This window comes from Sceloporus undulatus, chromosome 6 (assembly GCF_019175285.1).
Source record: "Sceloporus undulatus isolate JIND9_A2432 ecotype Alabama chromosome 6, SceUnd_v1.1, whole genome shotgun sequence".
In the NCBI taxonomy this organism is placed as follows: Eukaryota; Metazoa; Chordata; class Lepidosauria; order Squamata; family Phrynosomatidae; genus Sceloporus; species Sceloporus undulatus.
The window spans coordinates 111,257,504-111,281,174 of NC_056527.1; the positions used below are offsets into that span (position 1 = coordinate 111,257,504).

Below are 23,671 nucleotides of genomic sequence, written 5' to 3' on the forward strand. Positions count from 1 at the left end.
GCAACTCTTGCTGTGCAATTGACACAGCAAGACAGAGTTTCCCAACTTGGAGAAAGTTTTCATATCCATTGTAAGAGTGAAGCATGAAACATTTGCACTAAATATGCCTTTGCTTTTGGGAATCTAGGTGTGGTGCATGCACGCACATGTGCACATGAACATGTTTGTGCACACATACACACACCGCAAGCAAAAAATAGAGTCCGATTGCTTACAAAAAAACAGACAACATATCCAGTGCTTCTATTTTTTATTAGTCCATGGAGAATGGCAGCTTAGCCTCATATGTTAAAAGGAAATGTGGAGGTTCAGTTAACAACAGTGGCAGAAGACAGTTGGAAGTCTTTTATTGTTTTTATTATTAGTATGTTTATTATGTGCACATTAGTATGTATTTATTAACATTTGTAGGTGTAAATAGTAATTTGAAGTTTGCTTGTTTTTTTCTTGTTGCCTTTTCTGCGTTGATATGTAGCTACCCTTGATTTTAACAATAAAGTTTCAATAAAAAAAAAGAGAATGGCAGAACACCTCAGTTCTAAATGTGTGCATTTATAAAAGTGCAGAAAAAACAGACTTGAAATTACAGAAATTATTTGAAACTGGCCAATACATATCCGTATCCATATCCATATCTATATCCATATCCATACATACATACATGTACAAATGCATAGATACATATATGCATACATACATATTTTGCTGTCACATGACAAGGATATTTGTTTTCTTTTTTATTTAGTGCTTAGTCCCCCTAAGAGGCAGTGTGGCATAGTGGTTTAAGTATCATACTGCAACACTGGGAGATTAGGCTTCGAATCCTTGCTCAGTCATGAAAACTTACTGGGTGGCCTTAGGAAGCAAGTCATGATCTCTGAGCCTCTGAAGAAGGCAATGACAAACTCCTCTGAACAAATTTTGCTGAGAAAAGGTTCATCTTAAGGCTGTCATAAGTCAGAAACAATTAGAATACTCTCACACAACAACAACAACAACAACAGTAAGAGTATCAACAACAATCTCATAAGTTTTCCAGTTCAGCCCAACCCAAGACAACACCATCCCCAAAGTTCAGGTGAGTCCAGTTTCAGAAAGACTACAAAAATAACATGATCCACTAATGGGCTTTTCTGACGCATGCTATTCACCTGAAATGAAACCATGGAAAAGTAGTATTAAGTTCGAGGTGGGGTTCCAGTGGGGTGATTGATCCAAGATGCAAAACCTATTTGACAAGACACCTGGCTCTCCTTGCTCCAAGGCAGAGTCATCTCTCACAGACAACTTGCTCAGAGCCAGTTGGATTTGTCAATGAAGGAAAAGACTTCTTTTCTCCCCCTGGGAATATGCTGAAATTGTTTTATGGGTGTTCCTGATTTTCTCTTTTCTTCCTCCTTTTTACACTGTCACTTTCCTTCTCAGCCACCTTTCCTTTCTTCTCAGCAGCCTCCACAGTGCCTCTTTCACCTGATTGTTCCTCAAACAATAAATCAGGGGGTTGAGAAAAGGTGTGATGGCTGTGTAGAAGACTGTTACTGTTTTACTGACCTGAGAATGACTTCCTCCAACTTGAGCTACGTACATCCCTACCACTGGGCCGTAAAAGAGGATCACAACCAAAAGGTGGAAGGAAATGGTGGAGAAAGCCTTCCCACGACTACCTTTATTAGAGGATTTCATCAGGGTGAAAATGACAACACCATAGGACAGTAAAACAAATAAAAAATTACCCAAGATCACTAGAACATTCATGGAAAACTGCCAAACAAGGGGGATATTATCCAGCGGGGGGCAGGCCAGTGACAGGATGGGACCAGGATCACACACAAAATGGTCAATGATGTTGGGGCCACAGAAGGACAACCTGGAGATCAAAGTCACAGGGACAATGTAACCCAAGAATCCAATGGTCCAAGTTGCGCTTATTAGGGTATAGCAGGTTTCTTTGGACATGATTTTTGGATACTGCAGTGGATGGCAAATAGCCAGATATCGATCCAAGGCCATAGCTGAGAGGAAGAAGCATTCGGTGCAGCCAAGAGAGAAGAAGATATAGAACTGGAAGAAGCAGGCCTGGAAGGAGATGACTCCATGAGGGAATGCCAGGTCATAAAGCATCCGGGGCACAGTGGTGGTTACGTAGCACATCTCCAGCCAGGAGAAGTTGCTCAGGAGGATGTACATGGGGAGCTGGGCCAAGCGGGTGTCTACAAGCACCAGGGTGATAATGGTGATGTTCTCCACCAAAGTCAGCATGTAGAGAACAGAAAAAAAGGTGAGGAGAATGAACCGCTTCTGCTGCTCAACTCCAAATCCCAGCAGAATGAATTCCTGGACTGTGGTCCCATTGGCCAACTCCATCTGCAATTATATAAGCAATTGCACGTTACAATTTACACACCAAGAATAGTGATTGTTTACTTGTCTATTGCATATATTTCTTTTGAGAGGTGGAGGACATGCTTGTATGTCACATTATTCCATGTTTTATGCTAGCTGCAATCTGTAGCAGGAGTGGGCAATATCACAGGATCCAGTAGTTTTTCCTCTCCTTTAGAACTTGGCCAGCTGTACTTTCCAGTTCCCTCACTGAGATGAACAATTGGCTATTAGAGGGCTATTTCATTTCCCAGTAATCTATTTTAGCCTCAAAATAGCCTTTTGGAGCCAGACCTCTGGTTATTTCTTTGTGCTGGGGTCTATTGCTCTTCTGAGGTAGCCCGATAGAGTGGTTTGAGTACTGGACTACGACTCTGAAGAACACAGTTTGAATCCTGTCTTGGCCATGAAAACCCAGTGGGTGACCCTGGGCAAGTCACACTCTCTCAGCCTCAGAGGAAAACTGCTAACACTAATACTAATTGCTGTATTAGACAAATGCATTGTCTAATACACTCATGGAAATAGATACGTAAATAAACAAACAAACAGAGGCAAAAACCAATTAAGATGCTTGAATTTTTGGAGTGTCCTTGTGATTATGGCTATGGCTACAGTCACCAGAAGCAGCATTGTACTGTATATACTCATGTATAAGTCTAGAAATTTAGGTCAAACAATTGACCCAAAAAACTTGAGTCTATTTATCCATGGGTCAATGTAGGTATTGCACTTTAGCTCTCATTTTTTAAAAAGGGAACCATCCCTTGGTGAAAGGAAAGAGTGTAATTTGTTCTGGAAGCACTGCCCTCCCTCTGTTCTCTCATCCATCCAGCCTTTAAAGTGAGCACAAAGTTACGTCTGCTGGAATTTTGTAAGTTCTTTGGCATTGTTTTCCTTTACTTCATCATTTAGATCCTTTGTTACATGTCCCTAAGTTTTACCCTTGACTTATCCAGGGGTCATATCAAAATCCAAAATTTTGACCCCAAAACCTGCCCTCGACTTATACATGAAAGTCAACTTATAGTCGAGCATATACGGCAAAAACAATGTGAGCAAGGAGTAGCAGAGGAAAATCAAGATTTATTTCTGCAGCAGAAATAGGCATGCACTTTGAGAAGGTCCAAAGTGAGACAAGGGTCCAAAACACAGTACAGAAATAATCCAGTTTGAGACTGCTTTAATTGCCCTGGCTCAGTGCTGGGGAATCCTGGGAATTATAGGGCCCGAACAGACAGGCCAAAATAAAGCTGCTTCGGGTCACTTTGGAGGTATGCTGTTTAAATGAAACACACATCTTAAAAAGCCAGAAGCTGCGCCAAAGCTTAGGAATGGAGCATGGCTTTGGTGTGGCTTCTGGCCTCTTAGGACGCATACATCATTTAAACAGCATACCTCCAAAGTGACCCGAAGCAGCTTTATTTTGGCTTGTCTGTTTGGGCCCATAGTTTATTGTGGCACTAGAACTCTCTGTCAGAAAATGCTAAATGTCTCACAAAACAACAATTCTCATAATTCCCTAGCATGGATTCAGGGCAGTTAAAATGTCTCAAACCGGATTATTTCTGCAGTATGTTTTGGAACAAGGAGACATTTTCAGAGCCCACCCAACACACCCTTTACAAGTGTTGTTTTTTTTTTTAAATGTAAGCATTCAGAAGAACATTAACAACCGGTGCAAAGCACATCCTCTCTGACTGTAATCTATTAACATTTCCAAACTGTCCTGCAGATTGCTAAAACTTAATGTTAAATGGTACTACTGGTTTTTATTTTTATTTTAAGGCTCTGTATTGTTTTAATGTATTTTAAGCATTTTTAAAATCTTTTTAAAGTATTTGATATTTGAGCACAGAATTTGTTTTAATTATTCTTGTAATTTAATCCAATTTTAACATATTGTTTTTAAGTATATGGTGTTTTTTAATGTTGTAAGCCACCTTGAGTCCTAGTCTTGGGAGAAGGGCAGGATATCATCATCATCATCATCATCATCATCTGTATGTAGTTTTTAAATTTTTATTGTTTTAATTGCATTTCAGTGTTTTTTTTATTATTTTAATATATAACTGTTTAATTGTATATTTTATACTTTTATTTAACTTCTCCAGTTTTTTTTAACCTGCATTGTTTAAAATGTCATTAGTAACTTTGAGTCCCATTACTGGGGTATAAATGAATACAATAATAATAATAATAATAATGTAAACAAAGATGACTAAATTTTTGGACTCTCATTGTAGTTGTGTCTATGGTGACAGTCATGAGAAACAATGCTTGAAAACATATCACTACACAGCCTACAATCTGCAAGGTCCTAAAATGCTCCCTTTCCATGCTGTAGAGTACTTACTTTGTCAGAGTTGACCAGATATCCTTGGGATTCTTTTCTGGTTCAGCTCCCTCAGAATGCCATCACCATTGCCAGTTTCCCTATATTGGGAGAAAGGCAGGATATAAGAAAATCAAATATTAATATTAATAATTGTCATTTCCAGAAGAGACTATCCATTGGAATGAGCAGTATGGGCATGGTCACTCTTGGAGCAAAGGCTGCATCCGCACAGCAGAAATAATCCAGTTTGACACCACTTTAACTGCCACGGCTCAATGCTATGGAATGTTAGGCAGATGGATAATCGGGAAGGGCTACAGAAGAGTAATGCTGTGTATTCAGTTTGATGCTTCCCTGGCAAAGGAGAAGCTAGAGCCGAAAAAAGGGGGAAAAAAGGAATAAAGTAAAATATATAGCTCCAGCTGTTTCTTAAAGTGATGGGCAATCAGAGAATGCCAAATACCTTAGTGTGAAGCAGATTTAACTTTTAAGTTAATCAAGAGTTTATGTGATAGTTTATGGTAGTGGACTTGGAAATTTCCCACATTGGAAGAGGATTGTTTTTTTTTATTTATTTTAAGTTTTATTAATTAAAAATTAGTACAATAGAACAAATAAAGACAAAAAACAAAACATACATCGCACGAAAACATAAATAACCTACATACCTATGTACCTATGTAGGAAGAGGATTGTTTTTTGAAAGCCCCCAGCCCCAAGTCAGAAAATGGAGGAAAGCATCTCATCCAAGTCTTGGACTTAGGAGTGAGTACAGTTAACATTTGTTTGCTTCTCATGCATCCTTCATCCTACCTTCTCTCTGCAGGCATGATTTGGCAACAGTCCCTCTCTAAGTTCCCTTGAAATAATCACCCTCACCCTCAGAAAGTACCTCCATTCAAATTTGTTTCTCAATAGTACTTACCCCTGTCTCCTTTGACTGATCCTTGGTCCCAGTAGTATGGATGTGTTGATCCGACCATCCGATGCATTCACATCATAAAGGTTGCTTCAGGAATTGTAGGAAAGCACACTGTTTCCATGTCTTACAGTGGTGCTCAGACTTGCCACAGGTTGGCTTTTTCTTGCAGTGGGCAAGGCGGAAAGAAACTACCATGAATGTGGTCCAGAGCATGAAAGCCTTTGAGATGCCTTGGTGGCTCTTAGGAGAGTCTCGCATTACGTATGAGAATAATATCTCTCCAAGGCAGGTATCCTGTTTCTGCTGTGGTGGCACATAAATAATCTGCAGTTGTCACCATGTGCCTTCAAGTCATTTCCATCTTACAATGACCCTAAGGGAACCCTATCACAATGTTTTTTTGGCAAGATTTGTTCAGAGGAGTTTTACTTTTGCCTTCTTCTTTTTTTTATAAATTTTATTAGTCTTAAAAACACATACATACATACATACATTCGTAACATTACATTAACACACTTTATCAATAACAATATGCTGATGTCAATCAAACCTAAAGTACAATGACAACTACTAAAAGAACTACAAAAAAGATAATAATTTCCTGCTATCGCAGTTTAACCTGATTGTCATCTCCTTCTTTAATATCTGTTCTGTCTTTTCAATAATTTTCCCCTGCTCTTAATATTGTGACTCATGGTCAAAGTAACATCAGATAATAATAGCGTGTCTTTATGCTGATCAGGGGTTTTTCTTTTTTTCCTCTATGAGTTTTGCCTAGCGACTGTATAAGTTTTTACTACCTACGAAAAAGAGAGAAAGCAAAACAATAGATTGGTTGTTAAAATAGTACGCCATGTAGCTTTTTCTCTATTTACACCATTCACCGTGCTATCTACATTTGCCTTCTTCTGAGGCTGAGAGAGTATAACTCGCCCAAAGTCACCAAGTGGGTTCCCATGTCTGAACAGAGATGCGATCCCTGGTCTCCAGAGTCATAGTCTAATGCTCAAACCACTACACAGTACTGTCTCTCAATAACTTGCAGAGGTACTGCAATTTACCCATGTTTGTGAAAGAAGGGATACTTTGATAAATACAATTTGTTGAGGAGGTTTTGTGCCAACCGGGGGCCATTTACATGACAAGATTATATCACTCTCATTCCACAGTAGCTGACATGGTTCCAACATACAGAATCCTGGGGTTTGTAGTAAGAGGAGATGCTGGAGCTGTTTGGCTGAGAATTTTAAATGCCCCTTCTGAAACTGCAAATCCCAGGAGTTCATGGGATGGAACCATGGCAGTTAAAGTGGAATAATAACACTATAATGGTGTAGTATGAATGAGCCTGCAAGGAAATGAGAGATGAAGGTTGTATTCACAATACTCTGGCCAGAACGGTTTGGTCAATAAGTATTTATTCCTTTACTGGGAAAAATATACTCCTGGAAAAACCTAAACTTGTGGTTTTACACTTTTTAGGAACATGCCATGTGCCTCTCAGTGCAGGAATGTAGTTGCTGGGTTTGGGTCAAAATGAAGGCATGCCCTCCTGAAATAAGAATTCTGACTTTCTGAATTAAAATGTGCGGCCTTCTAAATTAAAATTAAGTCCCCAAATTTCTAGCATTGTAGTAAGTTAAAACTTCCGTTGAGCCGTTTAAAAAAGAGGCTGCTGTCACATTGCAGAATCAATGTAGTTTGATGCTACGTTAACTGCTGTGGCTCAGTGCTATGGAATCCTTAGCCTTTGCTGTCAGAGAGCTCTGGTGCCACAGCAAACTACATATCCCAGGATTCCATAGGACAGAGCCATGATAGTTAAAGCATCACCCTGCATTCATGCTGCAGTATGGCAGAAGCCAAGATAGAGTCCAGATCTATGATGCTGGGTCTTGAGTCTCCAGGTTTCAGGCTTTGGGCCTACCCTTAGCTCTGGCTTTAGATATGATATTTCAGGACTTGGGATACTTCTGAGCAACAACCATAATCATTGAGACACATACATAAATACACACACCACTGCCTACCAACCACTTTTTTTTCTTCTTCAAAAAAAGAAACAGTTGGCTTTATATCCACTTATTTTTACTCTGTATCATAGAACAGAAAAACAACAACATATTACCGAGTCTGCTGTGTAAAAGAAGACATCAGTTTTGTTTCATGGATTACAGACATGTTTTCCCGGGCAAGAGGCCAAGCCAGAATGGATGCTGAAGAAAACATTAACTATAACTGAGCTCAGTCAAGAAGACCAGTGCTTACTTTAATATAACCAAGTCCTTAATCCTCAAAATAGTGATACATTTATTGGCCAACCAAAATGTACAAAATACATCATGCAAGCTTTCAAAGCTCCATTGGCTTCTTCATCAGGCAAAATATGTTTTTTTTTAATCATACAGGAGAAGAAACATGATGTTGATAGAGCTACAAGCCTACATTTTGTCTCAGATGTTGTTTCTGTTGTAGGACTTTATCACACAACCCCCATTCTCTCCATGATTACATTAATGAAATGAAGTCCATAGATATTAGTTTGGGAGCATTCCCAACCTCACATCCTTTCATTAGCACAACTGGGCTGTTGTTGGCCCCTTGCACTCTCTTCTGCCCTTGTTGTCCTTAACCCTGTTCTACCCAGCATTGTATTTGTGTGTGTATGTGTGTGTGTGTTTAATGCAATTCCAGAGTTGTGCTACTGTGGTTTAACAAAAAAACCCAATATAAAAGAAAGTCAAACAAAAAACCCCTGCCTGTTCTGGAATAGTGAAGAGGAGGAGACACTGACACCATATGAATGCACAATCTCCAAACTGCCAAAGGAGTAACTCATGCAGACTAGTGCTATACCAGTGTAATTGGGACCTTACTGATAGGTTTTTCCATCAATGGCAAGATGTGGGCCTATCATGCTTGGAGGACAAGGCAGCGAGGAGAGGGAAACGACATCGTTCAATAGGTATCGCCAAAGATGCTATTCTAGAGCTTTTATGGTGGTTTGAAAACCACATGTGATAAAGTCCATAGTTCAGTTGTTCTGGAGGGTTCCCAAGGCAGCCAAAGGCCACTTCCCTTCTGAAGACCAGGGAAAAAGAGCAATGCAAGACAGGACATAAAATTTCGACTTCATTAGCAACAGCAAAGTAAAGTCCCCGTCTTGGGAGGAAAGCGGGATAGAAATAAATACAATAAACAAATAAATAAATAAATAAATTTCCCTTCAGATCCAGTTTGTCCCTGTCCTGTGCAAAGCTAACTTTTCCTTTCATAGTGCTTACTTAACTGGCTGCCTCTGTTCAGAGCGCAATCCCCTCATCTGTGGAACAGCAACCTGACAGGCAGCAATCCCCATCACATCTTACGAATTAAATTTGGATAACATTCAACCTGAAATACTTTTGCACAGTCAACAGGCACCTACTCTCATTGTCTAGTTAATGTGCTGTCAGAATGATCAGCCAAGTACGATTTTATGGGGAATGAAATGTCTTTCTTCCCTGTGAATGCATTTGCACATCTTTTATGATACTTTTCTCTCTTTCCCCCTTTTACACTATCACCTTTTTCCTCAGCCATTTCTCCTTTTCCACAGCAATCTCCACACTGCTTTCCTCACTTGATCATTCCTCAAACAATAAATCAGGGGGTTGAGAAAAGGTGTAATGGCTGTATAGAAGGTTGTTACTAATTTAGCGACTTGGGGATTACTTTCTCCATTGGGAGCCACATACATCCCTACCACTGGGCCATAGAAGAGGGTCACGACTACTAGGTGGAAGGAAATGGTGGAAAAAGCCTTCTTACGACTGCCTGGGTTTGATGACTTTGTCAGGGTGAAAATGACAACACCATAGGACAGTAACACAAATACCAAATTTCCTACTATAACTAGAACATTCATGGAAAGCTGCCAAATATAGGTAGCATTATCCAGAGGAGGGCAAGCCAGTGATAGAAGTGGCCCAGGATCACACACAAAATGGTCAATGATGTTGGGTCCACAGAAGTTCAACTTGGAGATCAATGTCACTGGGATCATGCAACCCAGAAAGCCACAGACCCAAGAAACAGTCACCAGGGCATAGCAGGTATTTTTAGACATGATTTGTGGGTAGCGCAGAGGATGGCAGATGGCCAGATACCTATCCAATGCCATTGCGGAGAGGAAGAAGCATTCAGTGTAGCCAAGAGAGAAGAAGATATAGAACTGGAGGAAACAGGCCTGGAAGGAGATGGCCCCAAGAGGGAATGCCAGATCGAAAAGCATCCGGGGCACAGTGGCAGTCACATAGCACACTTCCAGCCAGGAGAAGTTGCTCAGGAGGATGTACATGGGAAGCCGGGCCAAGTGGGTGTCTACAAGCACCAGCATGATGATGGTGATGTTCTCAGCCAGAGCAAGCATGTAGAGAACAGTGAAAAGGAGGAGAAGCAGGTAACGCCTTTGTTGCTCAACTCCAAATCCTAGCAAAATGAATTCCTGGACTGTGGTCCTATTGGCCAACTCCATCTGAAATGACATAATGGAATCATTTTTGTATACCAAGAACAATCAATAGGTGCTTATTGTCTGTAATCATAATTATTTTTTATTATTATTTTCTTTTCTTATATCCCGCTTTTCTCCCAACATAGGAACTCAAGGCAGCAATCTTCTGTTTTCGTTCAGTTCCGAAATATTTGAGGCAATATAGAGACTGGAGGCAATAATCTTTTGTTTACTTCAGTTCTCAAATTTCTAGCGTAGTAGTAAGTAAACACTTCAGTTGAACTATTAAAATATAGAGGCCGCTGCTACATTGCAGAATGAATGCAGTTTGACACTACTTTAACTGTCATCATGGCTCTGTCCTGTGGAATCCTGGGGTTGCTGTTTGTTGTAGCACCAGAGCCCTCTGACAGAGAAAGCTAAATAGCTCATAAAATTAAAAATCCCAGAATTCATAGGATGGAGCTATAGCACTGAAAGCCACATCAAACTGCATTATTTCTGCAGTCTAGATGCAGTCGCAGCAGAGGTATCCAAAGAAAAGGGAGCTGGCACAGTTAACAAAGGGACTGTGAACACGGTAAATACAAGAGTTTTAGTTGTGAAAGATTACTACAGTCTTGCTGTCTTAAATATTACAACATTTGGAAAATGAAAGAAAATTTCATTTGGGGGACAGAATTGTTTTTGGCAGGCAACACTCATTCTCTGCATCCCATAGAAATATCGCATCTCAATCCCTGTCTTAAACTATCTCAGATCTTTCCAGCCAAGACACAACATGATAATCCATATTAGAATCAGATGATTCTAATAGTTAAGATATTTATCAGGATACTGTTGCAATTGTGGGTGAGATCATCTATTGCTGCTTTGTTTGTTATATGACTTCAGGCTGGCTCCAATATTATGTTGGCAAGATTTATTCAAAGGAGGTTCGCCAGTGCCTTCCTCAGGCTGAGAGAGTGTGACTTGCCCAAGGTCACTGAGTAGATAAGCAAGGATTCAAACCCTGGCCACCTCCAGTCCTAAGGTGTATCCAAACTGCAGAAATAAAGTAGTTTGACACCTCTTTAACTACCATGACTCAGTGCTATGGAATCCTAGCATTTGTAGCTTTGTGAAATATTTAGCCTTCCCTGTCAGAGAGCTCTGGTGCCACAACAAACAACAATTTCCAGAATTTCATAGCATGGAGCCATGGAAGTTAAAGTGGTGTCAAACTGCTTTATTTCTGCAATGTGGCAGTGGCCTCATTCAGTGCTCAGATCACTCTACCATGTTGGTTCACGTGTGCATTCATAAACAAAAATGCATATACAATACATCTAACACAAATGTACATGTACAGACAAACACACACACTTACACTCTGAGGGATCAACAAAGTGGCCTGAATTTTTGAACTCTCTTTGGGTTCATAAGGACCATAACGAGGTGTAGCTGCACCTCAACATCTACTATTATATTGTACACTCTGTAAAATCTGAAAATATCCCCTCCTCATGCCACAGAGTACTTACTTCTCAAGTTGTCTGATGAGGTGTAGCTACAAGAAACAAGGCACTGATGCTCTTTGAGGTTTTGCTTCATTCATGCTCCCAAGAACACTGTCACAACTTCTGGTTTCTCTTTGGGCTGCCATGGCCAAAGGTGGCTGTCCATCTCAATGAGTAGCGTGGAACCAGATAATAATAATAACAATAATAATAATAATAATAATAATGATGATGATGATAATAAATTATTTATATCTCTACGAAACGCAATCAGGGTGGCTTACAACATTTCCAAACCATCATTCCCACCCCCCCTTAAAATACAATTAAACAGATTAAAATTAAAACATACTTAAAATTCACAAAAATTCACAACATAATGATAAACAGTGGCTATAATGAGGTAAAAATCTTTGCTTTTAATAAGAGTATCTTGTTTCTTAGTATTTCGATAGATGAATGGGTAACTAGAGGGGCCTATAGAAGGCTACTACTATTTTGTTTTGATTTTCCTGATGTTTCCTTAATAGAGGAAAAAGGAAAAAGGAAAAAAAATCAGAGGGATATATATATATATATATATATATATATATATATATATATCTTTAGCTCTTTCTTGAAATGATAAGCAAACAGAGAGCCTAATATGGGAGACATCCAGCTTTTGAAGTTAGTATAGAATTTACATGATACAGTACTTCTTTGGAGAGGTAATCTGGGATTTTAAACAGAGAAGGTCTAAATTCCCTAAAGGCACCAGATGCTGTCTGATCTTGAAAGCACATAGGGTCAGCCCTGGTTAGGACTTGGATGGGATGTTTGAAAGATCCTGATCTCTATCAGATCAGAAAATGGACAAAAGCAGATGATCCTGTAATAAAGCCTTCAGTTTGTTTCTCCATGCTACTGGTGTCTTTGCTCCCCAAGAAAGATCTCTATTCACTGTGTGCACTCTCTACCACACTGTCTATAACTTAGTCAGGGTTATAGCTGAAAGTTGCTGGCTTTTCATGCTTCTTTTGTCCTGCTTTCTCTGTATGGGTATTCTTTGGTAATGGCCTGCCTATTAAACATCTTTGAAACAGCCCAAATATCTCTCACCCCCCCAAAAGTAACACCCATTCAAGCCCATCTCTCAGTGGTACTCACCTCAGTCTCTTTTGGCTGTGCTTGCATTGAAGTAACATGGATGGGTCTCCTTCCATCAGTTGGGTCCATCCACTTGTGTTCACATCATAGAGGCTGCTTCAGGGATTAGAGGACAGCATGCTGTCCCCCAGATCTTGCAGTGGAGCTCAGTTGTGTTACAGATTTAGTGACAAATGAAGTAAGAAGAAAGACCTGGCATGGACATAGGTCAAAGTCTGAATGCCTCTGATAAGTAGTTCATGGCTCTTGGGAGTGTGTGTCCCTCATTAACCTCCAAAACAACATCTCTCCAGGCACAAGTTGTCTCTGTCTGCTGTGCTAGAGTGCAGATAATTGGCAAAAGTAACTTCAGCTAACCTGTGTTTTCAAATATCTCAAGATGAGGGACATTTAGTTGTTATGTTAATAAAGAATATAACTTGATAAGTTTAAAGTACAGGCTACAAAACCTTTGAGCTGATAAAAAAGTTAAATTGCAGATTGCCAACTGTCTTGACATGAGGGACATTCACTTTTTAGCAGAAATGAATGGGAGGGATTTATGATTTTACACTTGTGAAACTGACTCCGTTGAGAAACAGACTGAATAGTCACTTCCTGATACAGTTTGACACAGATGTAAGAACACACAGACAGATGAAATAATTGTTTATCGTTTTTTATATAAAAATGCATTTTTGTTTGATTATTTTTATTTCATTTTAGGGAACAGCAGAATCACATGACAATCTGCATATAAAAGAAGAGATCTATTTCGTTTTATTGATTATACACATATGTTACTTGTTGAGCAGGTTACTCAAGAGAAAATCGAGGCCAAAACGGAAGCTGAACACAGCAACTATTGTTAAGTTCAGTAAAGAGCAGCAGAATTTACTTATTTGCAGACCTCAGTTTGAGATACATTGTCTGCATGTATGGCTGCAACAGCTGGGTAACAAGGAAGACTCCCCATCACATCCGAAATATTTTCTAATGTGTTATGGTTCTTGAGAGCCTAACGGTTTAAGTGTTGGACAACAGCTCTGGAGATCAGGGTTCAGTTTCCCACTTGGCCATGAAACCCACTGGGTGACCTTGGAAGAGTCACACACTCTCAGCCCCAGAAAACCCTGTAATCAGTTCATCTTAAGGTCACCATAAGTCAGAAATGACTTGAAGCCACACAACAACAGCATTTTGGTCCTCAAATTGAGAGGCAGTCTTCTTCAATCTGGTATAGAGTTACCAACAAATTAAGCTCATACTCTTATTGCCTTCCATTTACTTTTATGTTTTGTGTTTTGGCAGCAGGACTGACCAGCGTGAAATGCTAAGGATGAATACATGTTCTTCCTTCTTTCTCCAGGCAATTTGCTAAGGATTTGTTTGGTCAAATGCATAATTTCCAACTTTCCTGATTTGGCAGGAACAGTCCTGATTAATTCTCTGCTATCAGCTGCTTTTAAAATGCCCCAGGCATGTTACAGACGCACCTAAAGTACGTACCGTGTACGTACTAGGATTGCCTGGGGGCGGCTCTTCCAGATGCCCCCAACCCTAGTACGTACACGGTATGTACAAAATGGCAGCTCCCATTCTAGAGGGGCGCCGCCATTAGGACGTCACAAACGCGCTGCCTCCAAATGGGGCGGCACGGACGTGACGTCCTTGCACCGCGCGAGGGCACCTGGGGCGCTCTTTTTGCGGTGCAGCAAGGAGCTCTGAAACAGAGCTCCTTCTACGATTTGCGTTACTGGCGCAGCCTTTAGACGGCTGTGCCAGCGACGCAAGGCAGAAAAGGGCCGAGCGGCATGAAGCCCCAAGGACACCCCTTTCCAGGCCGCGGGGAAGCAGCCTTTTGCTGCTTCCCTGTGGCCTGGAAAGCAGTGGATCGGGGCCTCAGAGGCTGCCGCTGTGGCAGCTGAGGCCCCGATCCGGCGGGGAAAGGGCCGGATACAGGCCGCACCAAACAGGCGGTCTGTAACGCGCCCCAGTTTCTTTCACCTCTTCCCACCTTCCTCCTTTAACCTCGGTTTTCTTCATATGCCTCAAACTGAGTTCAAAGTGCAAAAGTAGTTTGTGTTCCATTAGTTCAGCAGAGGGAGGGGGAAAGGAAGAAGCAGGATTTCCCCTTCCCTGCAGCGTCAGGCAAAAGCAAGCCGCTACAGGTTCTCCTAGCTTGTCTTTTCTTCCTTATAAATAATGTTTGCCAACTTGTTCACACTCTCATGATGATTGGCCACACATGTTCTGGTGTCCGTCTGTGAAATGCTGGAGTGTATGCAAGTGTAATTTCTTTAGAAAGGAAAAGTGTTCCTCTCCTCCTTTGTGAATATATTGCTTTTATCTTGTTGCATTGGTGAGTTATTTTTCATTTTTTCCCTTTCTTTCCTTCTCCCCTTTGCAAAGCCACCTTTCTTCTAAGCCATATATCTTTTCTCCCCAGAAGCCTGTCCAGGGCCTCCCTCACCTGATCATTCCTCAGACAATAGATCAAGGGATTTAGGAAAGGTGTGATGGTTGTATAGAAGGTCGTTACTATTTTAGCGACATGTGAGTGACCTTCTCCAGAAGGAGTAACATACATCCCTCCCGCTGAACCATAGAAAAGGGTCACAACCACCAAGTGGAAGAAAACGGTGGAGAAGGCCTTCTTACGACTGCCTTGTCTAGAAGATTTCATCAGGGTGAGAATGACAACCCCATAGGAGAGCACAATAAAGATGAAGCTACCTAATATAACCAGGACATTCATAACAAACAGGTAGGCAATGGCAGCATTCCCTCGTGGAGGGCAGGCCAAGTTCAGAAGGGGCTCAAAATCACACACAAAATGATCAATAATGTTGGGGCCACAGAAGGACAACTTGGAGATCAATGTCACTGGACCAATGTATGCTGAGCTGCCAAGGACCCAACAAAGAGCCACTAAACTATAACATGATTTTTGAGACATGATTTGTGGGTAGCGCAGTGGGTGGCAAATAGCCAGGTACCGATCAAAGGCCATAGCTGAGAGGAAGAAGCATTCAGTGCTGCCGAGGGTGAAGAAGACATAGAACTGAAGGAAGCAAGCCTGGAAAGAGATGACTCCATAAGGGAATGCCAGGTCGTAAAGCATTCGGGGCACTGTGGTTGTCACATAGCACATCTCCATCCAGGAGAAGTTGCTCAGGAGGATGTACATGGGGAGCCGGGCCAAGCGGGTGTCTACAAGCACCAGAGTGATAATGGTGATGTTCTCAGCCAAAGTGAGCATGTAGAGGATACTGAAAAAGATGAGGAGCAGGAACCGCTTCTGCTGCTCAACTCCAAATCCCAGCAGAATGAATTCCTTGACTGTGGTCTCATTGGTCAAATCCATCTGGAAGCACATCACAGAATAATAATTGTGCATCTTTAGTACATCTCAGTACTTACATTTTTCTATGCGGAGACAAAAGTTAAGTACAGCAACTGAAGTGTAAGGGAACAGGGCCATAATGTACTTCTGGCTTCCATCTCTGTTTTATTTCTTGTTATTCTTCAGAATCACTGGTGGGAACCCTATTGTATGCCTGATGTATGTATGTATGTATTTATTTTTTGGTTGTCATTGGAGGGAGAAATTCACTACATCTTTCACAACCATCCCCCTAAAATTACCTTTCCTGTTCTGGGCCCTATTCCTCTGAGCTGGAGGAAGATGTCATTGGTATGTAATCCCCTATGAGCACTTATTTGTAGATCAGACAGGGGGTCAACTGAGTTCATCAAGACTTACTCCCATGTAAGTTGGCTATAGGATTGCAGTTGCATTTTTTGATCCTGACTCTTAGTCCTATAAATCAATTAATGTGATTTACATGCCTTCAAATCACAAGTTGTCCTATGGTGACCATATGAATTTCATTGAATGTTCTTAGACAAGGAGTATTCCGAGATGATTCCTTCCTGTGAATATAGTCCTATAGCTTCTGGTATTCCCTGGTATTGTTCTATCCAAGCACTAAAATATTTTGCTCTTTATACAAAGGAATCTTGAAACACCATTGAGACTAATTTAGAGTTAGTTAGTGTTAGTCTTAAAAGTAGTTAGTGTTAGCCTACAAGATCCCTTTGCATACTGATATTCCAGAATAACATAACTATATCTCTGAATTCTTTTGCTCTCTATCTACTTAAATTTACTAAGTGCTTCTTGATCAGTCTTTCAAACTCCTCTTCCTTCTGGAAGCTCGATCTGGTTTCCTTGATCCTCCCCATTAGCTTTTCGTTAAAACTGAGACTTTATGGCAGCCACAGAAACTTTGGACAAGAGTTCATGCATCAAAGGAAATGGACAAGAATCCAGGAAAGCTCCTGCCATAATAAATACTTGTCATGAAGGTGACCCTCTTTGGACATCACATTAACATCACACTGATGGAGCATGAATCTTTGTCATTGTGCTTGTGGGAAGCAGAACACACTGGTCCTCTGCCTGACTGCTTCTCACAATGTCACTGATCAGTTGTTGGGGTTGTTTCTTCATTCTGTCTCATGAATCTATCTCATGATTTTAAAATAAGAGAGAGCACCCTAGAGTGGTTTGAGTATTGGACTAGGAATTCAGGAGGTCAGGGCTTGATTCCCTGCTCAGCCATTGGAATGCACTGAATGACCTTGAGCAAATTACACTCTCTCAGCCTCAGAGGAAGACAATGGAAAACTCCTCTGAATAAATCTTACTAAGAAAACCCTGTGAGAGGAATGTCATAAGTTGACATTGACTTGAAGACACATAGCAATAATTTGTTTGTACTGGTATATTTACAAATTTGCTTTTGCTGGTTAATTTTAATATATTTTTGAGATACTTTGGTCAAAGACCGTAAATAAAATTGATCTTGAATAATTTGTTTTGCATTGCTCCTTTAACAGCAGTTCCAGCCTGGTACTAAGTAGTGCCAGCTACCTGTTGTTGCTACTGAGAACCTGTTCCGTTTTGTGCTGGATGTCTGAGGAACTATCCAGAGTGCTGAAACCTATTCCCTTATTTCCTGCTGTGAGAAGTTGTATCCAGAGCAGCTAGACATGTTTTCATGTGTGTCTTTTGCTTAGTCACAGACAGAGCATTTAGCAGTTGGGTCCAATAATCTATTATTAACATAGGGTAACAGTATGAAACGTAAAAGTAGGCATTTTAATTTTCCGTTTTAGTCTCTGTTTTTTGTCTATTTGCAGAAATCACTTTGTTCCTGATTACTGCTCATATTGCCAAATGCACAAAACCCAATCTCTCCTTGCATATTTTATTTTCCTACTGTACGTTTTATTTCCCATTGCCCCAAATGTGTCTGGTGACATGCTAGAATCATGCCTGCCCCACAACAGGTTCAGCACCACTAAGAGCTCCTTGCAAGTCTTGGTTCATTCAGTTGTTGTTGATATGAGATTGAGATTGGGCTGGTTTAAGGGTCTATATACACTTTTCTTTAGTTGCTTTAATGTTTTTAATATTTTTAACTATTTCATATACAACCGGCCCTTCTTATACACGGATTTTTTATACACGTATTCAAGCATACACGGTTTGAAAATGTTCCAAAAAAGTATAAATTTACCTTGATGTTCCATTTTTTATTAGGGACACCGTTTTGCTATGTCATTATATTTAATGGGACTTGAGCATACACTGATTTTGTTATACACGGGGGATCTTGGAACCAAACCCCAGCGTATAACAAGGATCCACTGTATACTATTTTAAGTGTGTGCCTGTTCACTATTAACAAAGAAATACAATTCATGCTGAATCTACCCAGGCTAAATGATGGGTCTCACTCCCAGTCTTGTTGGAATATACAACGATTCTTGCCTTCTGATGTGAAAACACTTCTTTTTGATGCCTGAGAGCTTTAAGACATTTTTAAAAAACTTCAGTTTTCTCTGCTGTTTTTAGGAAGAACCAGGTTTTTTAAATATGTGGTTTGACCCCCCAAATTGGAATCATGGTGGTGTTTCTAGGCACATATTCACAGATTGGCATGCCACTTCCCCCTACTTTATAGAAGTGAAGGTGGGCAATCAGGAGGGAAAACAAAAGCTACTTGATAAGTGAATATGTAAATATGTGCATGCGTTGTGGGAATAATAATAATAATAATAAGTGCACAACTCTGCAGCTAGTGTGCTTGTGTGACCAGATATAACTTGATCAGTCACCACATGCACAGTAGAAACACCCCCTTGTACCAGTGCATCTATATAGTGGGGGCTTCTGTGGGGCTTTCTAAACTGATTTCAGTTTTGAGTAAAACAGGTGTATTTAGCAGCAAGGTGGCCAAACTGGGGCAGGAATGCTACAGAGTGGAGCTGGGAAACAGCCCTTGTGTAGATACAGCCAAAGTCCATTATGGAAAACTGTATATAGGCACAGGTGAGCATTTCACCTGTGGATTCACCTTTTGATGTGAATTTGCCTGGTTTGCATTTCCCAAACTAATAAACAGATCAGTATTCAGTACCCAATCCACACTTTCCTGGATTTCATCAATTCCAACCCTCCCTCTCATGCTCACAAAAATGCATCTGTGAAGGGAAACTACTCACAGCTTTGCTCATGTGAGAAAAGAAATGTGTACATAGAAAGATGTGCACAAAAATGTGTATAGTTGGGGGTTTTTTTTGGTTGGTTGGTTGATTGGTTGGTTGGATATGTCAGGTTTGTAAAGGAATGGGATGGGATGAATTTGGTGCCAAAAATCTGATGACCTGGTTAAAAATTGTTTTGACAGAATTGGACATCCCTGGCAGTATGACAAGTCCATTGTATAAATGACAGTGGGAGCATCTTTGAAAACATTGGAATTTTTTAGACATGACTGGAAGAAGCTTCTAATCAAAGCTCTGAATAAGCATTAATACTGTTAAAATTAGGGCTGCTGCTGGGAATCATTTCCTTTTTTTCATAATCTCTCCATCTGATTTCCTTCCTTCCTTCCTTCCTTCCTTCCTTCCTTCCTTCCTTCCTTCCGCATATTCTCTCAATCCCTGCCTCTCTCTGTCTCTTTCCTGACCTTGTAGTTATGCATTATTCCCATGATCTTTCACAAAGTCTTTTAAAAACCCAAATCTCTCTTTTCTTGGAAGATATTACACAGTCAAATCCACCTCTCTACAGTTCCCAACCCAGTCTCTTTTGTATTAGTTCCCATTTCTTTTCTTCTTTTTTAAAATAATATTTTTATTGATTATTAACACACAACACAAAACACATGACACCCACTATCAAATATATCCACCCAAACGCATGCAATGCAAATTACATTACATACATTACTTACATTACATTATATCACATACACTACATACATTACTAACGTTACAGAAATAACAGGCACAATTTCAAATTCACACATGCCTAGCTCCACAACCTAAACATTTAACTAAAAGACTTCCCAAGTCTCATGATGGCAAAAACCAAAAACAGTTTCTGTACCTCAGTAGAATTCCAGGTGCTGATCCATCCAGGAGAAGCCATGCCACCATTCCTGTTATATCAGAGTCTGGTGTGAGGCTGATGTGCTGAATGTTCTTGACTTTGGTGAGCAACTGTGCCATTGGTGGTCCATCAGGTGGAACATCAACATCTTCAATGTCGAAATAAGTATTTGGTGGCACTTGGTAATGTGTCCCTTCAGACTGTGATTCATTATCCATGAAAAACTTCATCTCTATGGAGACACGTTGCTTTCCTCTGCCATGATGGAACATAGGCAACTTCAGCTGGTAATAATTGAGAGTTTAAAAATGTAAGAAGGACTGTGCTGGATTAGGGAAGAGACTTGGTCACACAGAGATCTACCAATTGCCCAAAGAAGGCCACAAGCAGGACGGGAGTGCCATAGAATCTTTGTACATTTACTAACAATCAACGGATCAGATATACAGATAAAACAAATCAGATAAAATTAATATCAAATTATGAAAATAAATAATATTAACTGGGAATCAAAATACAAAATTCACTCCTCAAAAATGTAAAGTTATAATTTCAAAAATTAATAATTATAAATACCATTTTGTACCGACAAACCATTGCTGCTGCACAAAAGCTGGCCACTTTAGCTGTTACTGATGGACACCGGTCTGCCAGCAAATGGGATACATAGAACCCATCAGTTCTTCCAGGAAACCGTCTAAGAATTGGATAAACAAAAGTATAACAATAACCATTATAAAAAAGGCAATATAACAATAAGTGCCCTACTGTTTCCATTGTGCCAGCTCTACAGGGGCATACACATCCATCATAAAGGATATTACTGTATCTCCTTTCCATTAAAGCTGAGGGTAAAACATTAAATGTTGCTAGGGTAAATGCTTTTCTATATTTTGGAAGGATTAAAACATTCAAATGGTTAGCAAATAAAAAAAAAAAAGCACGACCACTATCTCTAACATCAAGGAATGCAGTGGCTGCATTTACATGTTGTTGTAACTCATTGTCTATAATACGCTGATGAATTTCCTGTTTTGCTTTCATATGACTCACAGCATCTTTGACTGCTGCCACAAGCAGAATTAATGTAGTTTGGCACCACTTTAACTGTCATGGCCCCATCCTATGGAACCTGGGATTTATAATTTGCTGTGGCACCAGAGCTCTCTGACAGAGAAGTCTCTAAATATTTCACAAACTACCATCACCAGAATTCCATAGCATTGAACTATGGCAGTTAAAGCAGTGTCAAGCTGCATTAATTCTGCAGTGTAGATGCAGCTTTTCATTTGTGCTCCTCATTGACTGGTGTACAAAGCAGAATGTCTCTTATACTCGAGGGAATATTTATCCATCATGATTGGTAGCCATTATAAGCACCATAGAGGCCCAGTGTGGTGTAATGGTTTAAGTGTTGGACTAGGACACTGGGAGACCAGAGTTGCTGCATAGGTACTTTCAGAGACTACATATATCACCAATGACTCAGATAATCTGCTGCATAGATACTTTCAAAGACTAACATATATCTTAATATAAGACACATTCAGCCTTTAGGAACGTAAAGAATTTAAACAATATTTTACAGAGAGGAGGTGTGAATGGGTTGATTTTTGGAAGGACCTGGAGTCTATGAGGTCAGAAAGTGGAAGACAGCTACAGATCCAAGTCAGCAAATCCAAATCCAATATCTAGTTCAGAGGACATAGATGAGAAATGATGCGTCTGGAGACTAGGGTTTGAAACCCAGCTCAGCCATATAAACCCAGTGGGTCACCTTGGGCAAGTCACACTCTCTCAGCCTCAGAGGATGGCATTGGCAACCTCCCTCTGAAGAAACTTGTCAAGAAAACCCAATAACAGATTTGCCTTAGAATCATCATAAGTTGGAAATGACTTGAAGGCATACAACAGCAACGAACAACAACAAATAAGTATCACAGTGCCTGAATATGTCCCCCAGTAAAGTGGTCCAGACTACTAGCCATCACAGTAGATCCTTTCACACTACACAATTATAGTAATATGATCCCACTTTACCTATCATGATGACATCCTGCAGTGTAAGGAGGGTAGACTTGTCCACCTGTGTCTCACTGAACTACAAACCCCAAGATTTCAAGATCTTCATGGCCTGAGCTTGGAAAATTTCATTTTATGAATGACAGCTCTCCAAATTTGAGGAATTGCAATTCAAACAAGTAACTTTTTCCCAAGTTCTAACCTTTAGCAAAAGTCCCCATGGATCATAGAAAACAACTCTTCTCTAGGGTTGCAAGGTCAAGACTATCCCAGGTCCTGCAAATTCAGGACCCAAACCTGAAACCTACAGATGATTCCCTGTGAGCAGGCTCTGATGGTGTAATAATAATAATAATAATAATAATAATAATAATATACATGATAAAATTACATAACATCACATAAATTACACAACATTATGTTACAAGGGGTAGCCTCTGATAATATCATTAAGCATGAGCCATGAAGCATGAACCATATTTGTAGAGTATACCATTCAAATATTTAAAAACCTACCAAATGGATGTAATGTGGAAAATAAAGATACATTCACTTTTCAAGGCAATACACTCACCCTGAGATTCCTCTCTCTTGCCCTGAGAACTGGCAAAATGGGACTTGGCCCTGGCATCTAAGAATCCTATTTTTTTTTACTCTGCTAAGCATTGCATCTTGCTGCCTAGAGAGGCTTTTCTATAGACACATACCTCTGTTTTGTTTTGGGTTTTTGCAGCTACATAGTGTTGTAAACTTGGGGACTAGAGAAGATGACCTCTTGGGTATTTCTGACTCAGTGACCAAAGTTGTGGGGCCAAGAATACATCTCTTCCAACATTTCACAGCAGAAACCTGAGACACATGCAAACAAGCAACATCAGAGCATGGTCAGGATGGCAAAAGTTATTAATGAGGAATAACACATAATCTAGGAGAGGACACAGCAGTTTGCTTTTGCTGAGCCTACTGAGAAGGGCAAAATTGCACCCCCTCAAACTAGTTTGAGTGTAAACTAGTTTTGCCCATTCAACTCAGTTTGCAGCAACTGAAGTATGGTGAAGACAATGAAGGAAACAGAGGAGTGGAGAGAGAAACTGGGACTGCTACCACACTGCATTATTAATGCAGTTTGACACCACTTTAACTGTCTTGGCTCCATTCTGTGGAATTCTGGGATTGGTAGTTTGTTGTGGCACTAGAGTGCTCTGACAGAGAAGGCTAAATATCTCACAAAACCACAAATCCCAGAATTCCATAGCATTGAGCCATGGCAGTTAAAGCGGTGTCAAAGTGCATTAATTTTGCAGTGTAGATGCAACCAGAGACATTTTAAAACGATCTAAAAAGTGGAATGAAAAGGGATGAATTGGGACTCTCCCTATTAAATTGGGTTAAATCGGGCAGTTCTTATATTCATGGA

General features: G+C 40.2%; 3 protein-coding genes across 3 annotated transcripts; all 3 read right to left on the reverse strand.

Annotated features, from left to right (window-relative positions):
* Positions 1 to 1,401: 1,401 nt before the first annotated feature.
* LOC121933824 (olfactory receptor 11H6-like) lies at positions 1,402 to 2,364 on the reverse strand. Its single transcript, XM_042473818.1, has one exon. It carries the CDS (start codon positions 2,362 to 2,364, stop codon positions 1,402 to 1,404), a length of 963 nt encoding a protein of 320 aa, XP_042329752.1.
* Positions 2,365 to 9,216: 6,852 nt separating this feature from the next.
* Positions 9,217 to 10,158, reverse strand: LOC121933826 (olfactory receptor 11H6-like). The gene has a single exon (XM_042473819.1). The coding sequence runs from the start codon at positions 10,156 to 10,158 to the stop codon at positions 9,217 to 9,219; it is 942 nt and encodes a 313-aa protein (XP_042329753.1).
* A 4,980-nt stretch (positions 10,159 to 15,138) lies between these two features.
* LOC121933827 (olfactory receptor 11G2-like) lies at positions 15,139 to 16,131 on the reverse strand. The gene has a single exon (XM_042473820.1). It carries the CDS (start codon positions 16,129 to 16,131, stop codon positions 15,139 to 15,141), a length of 993 nt encoding a protein of 330 aa, XP_042329754.1.
* Between the last annotated feature and the right edge of the window lie 7,540 nt (positions 16,132 to 23,671).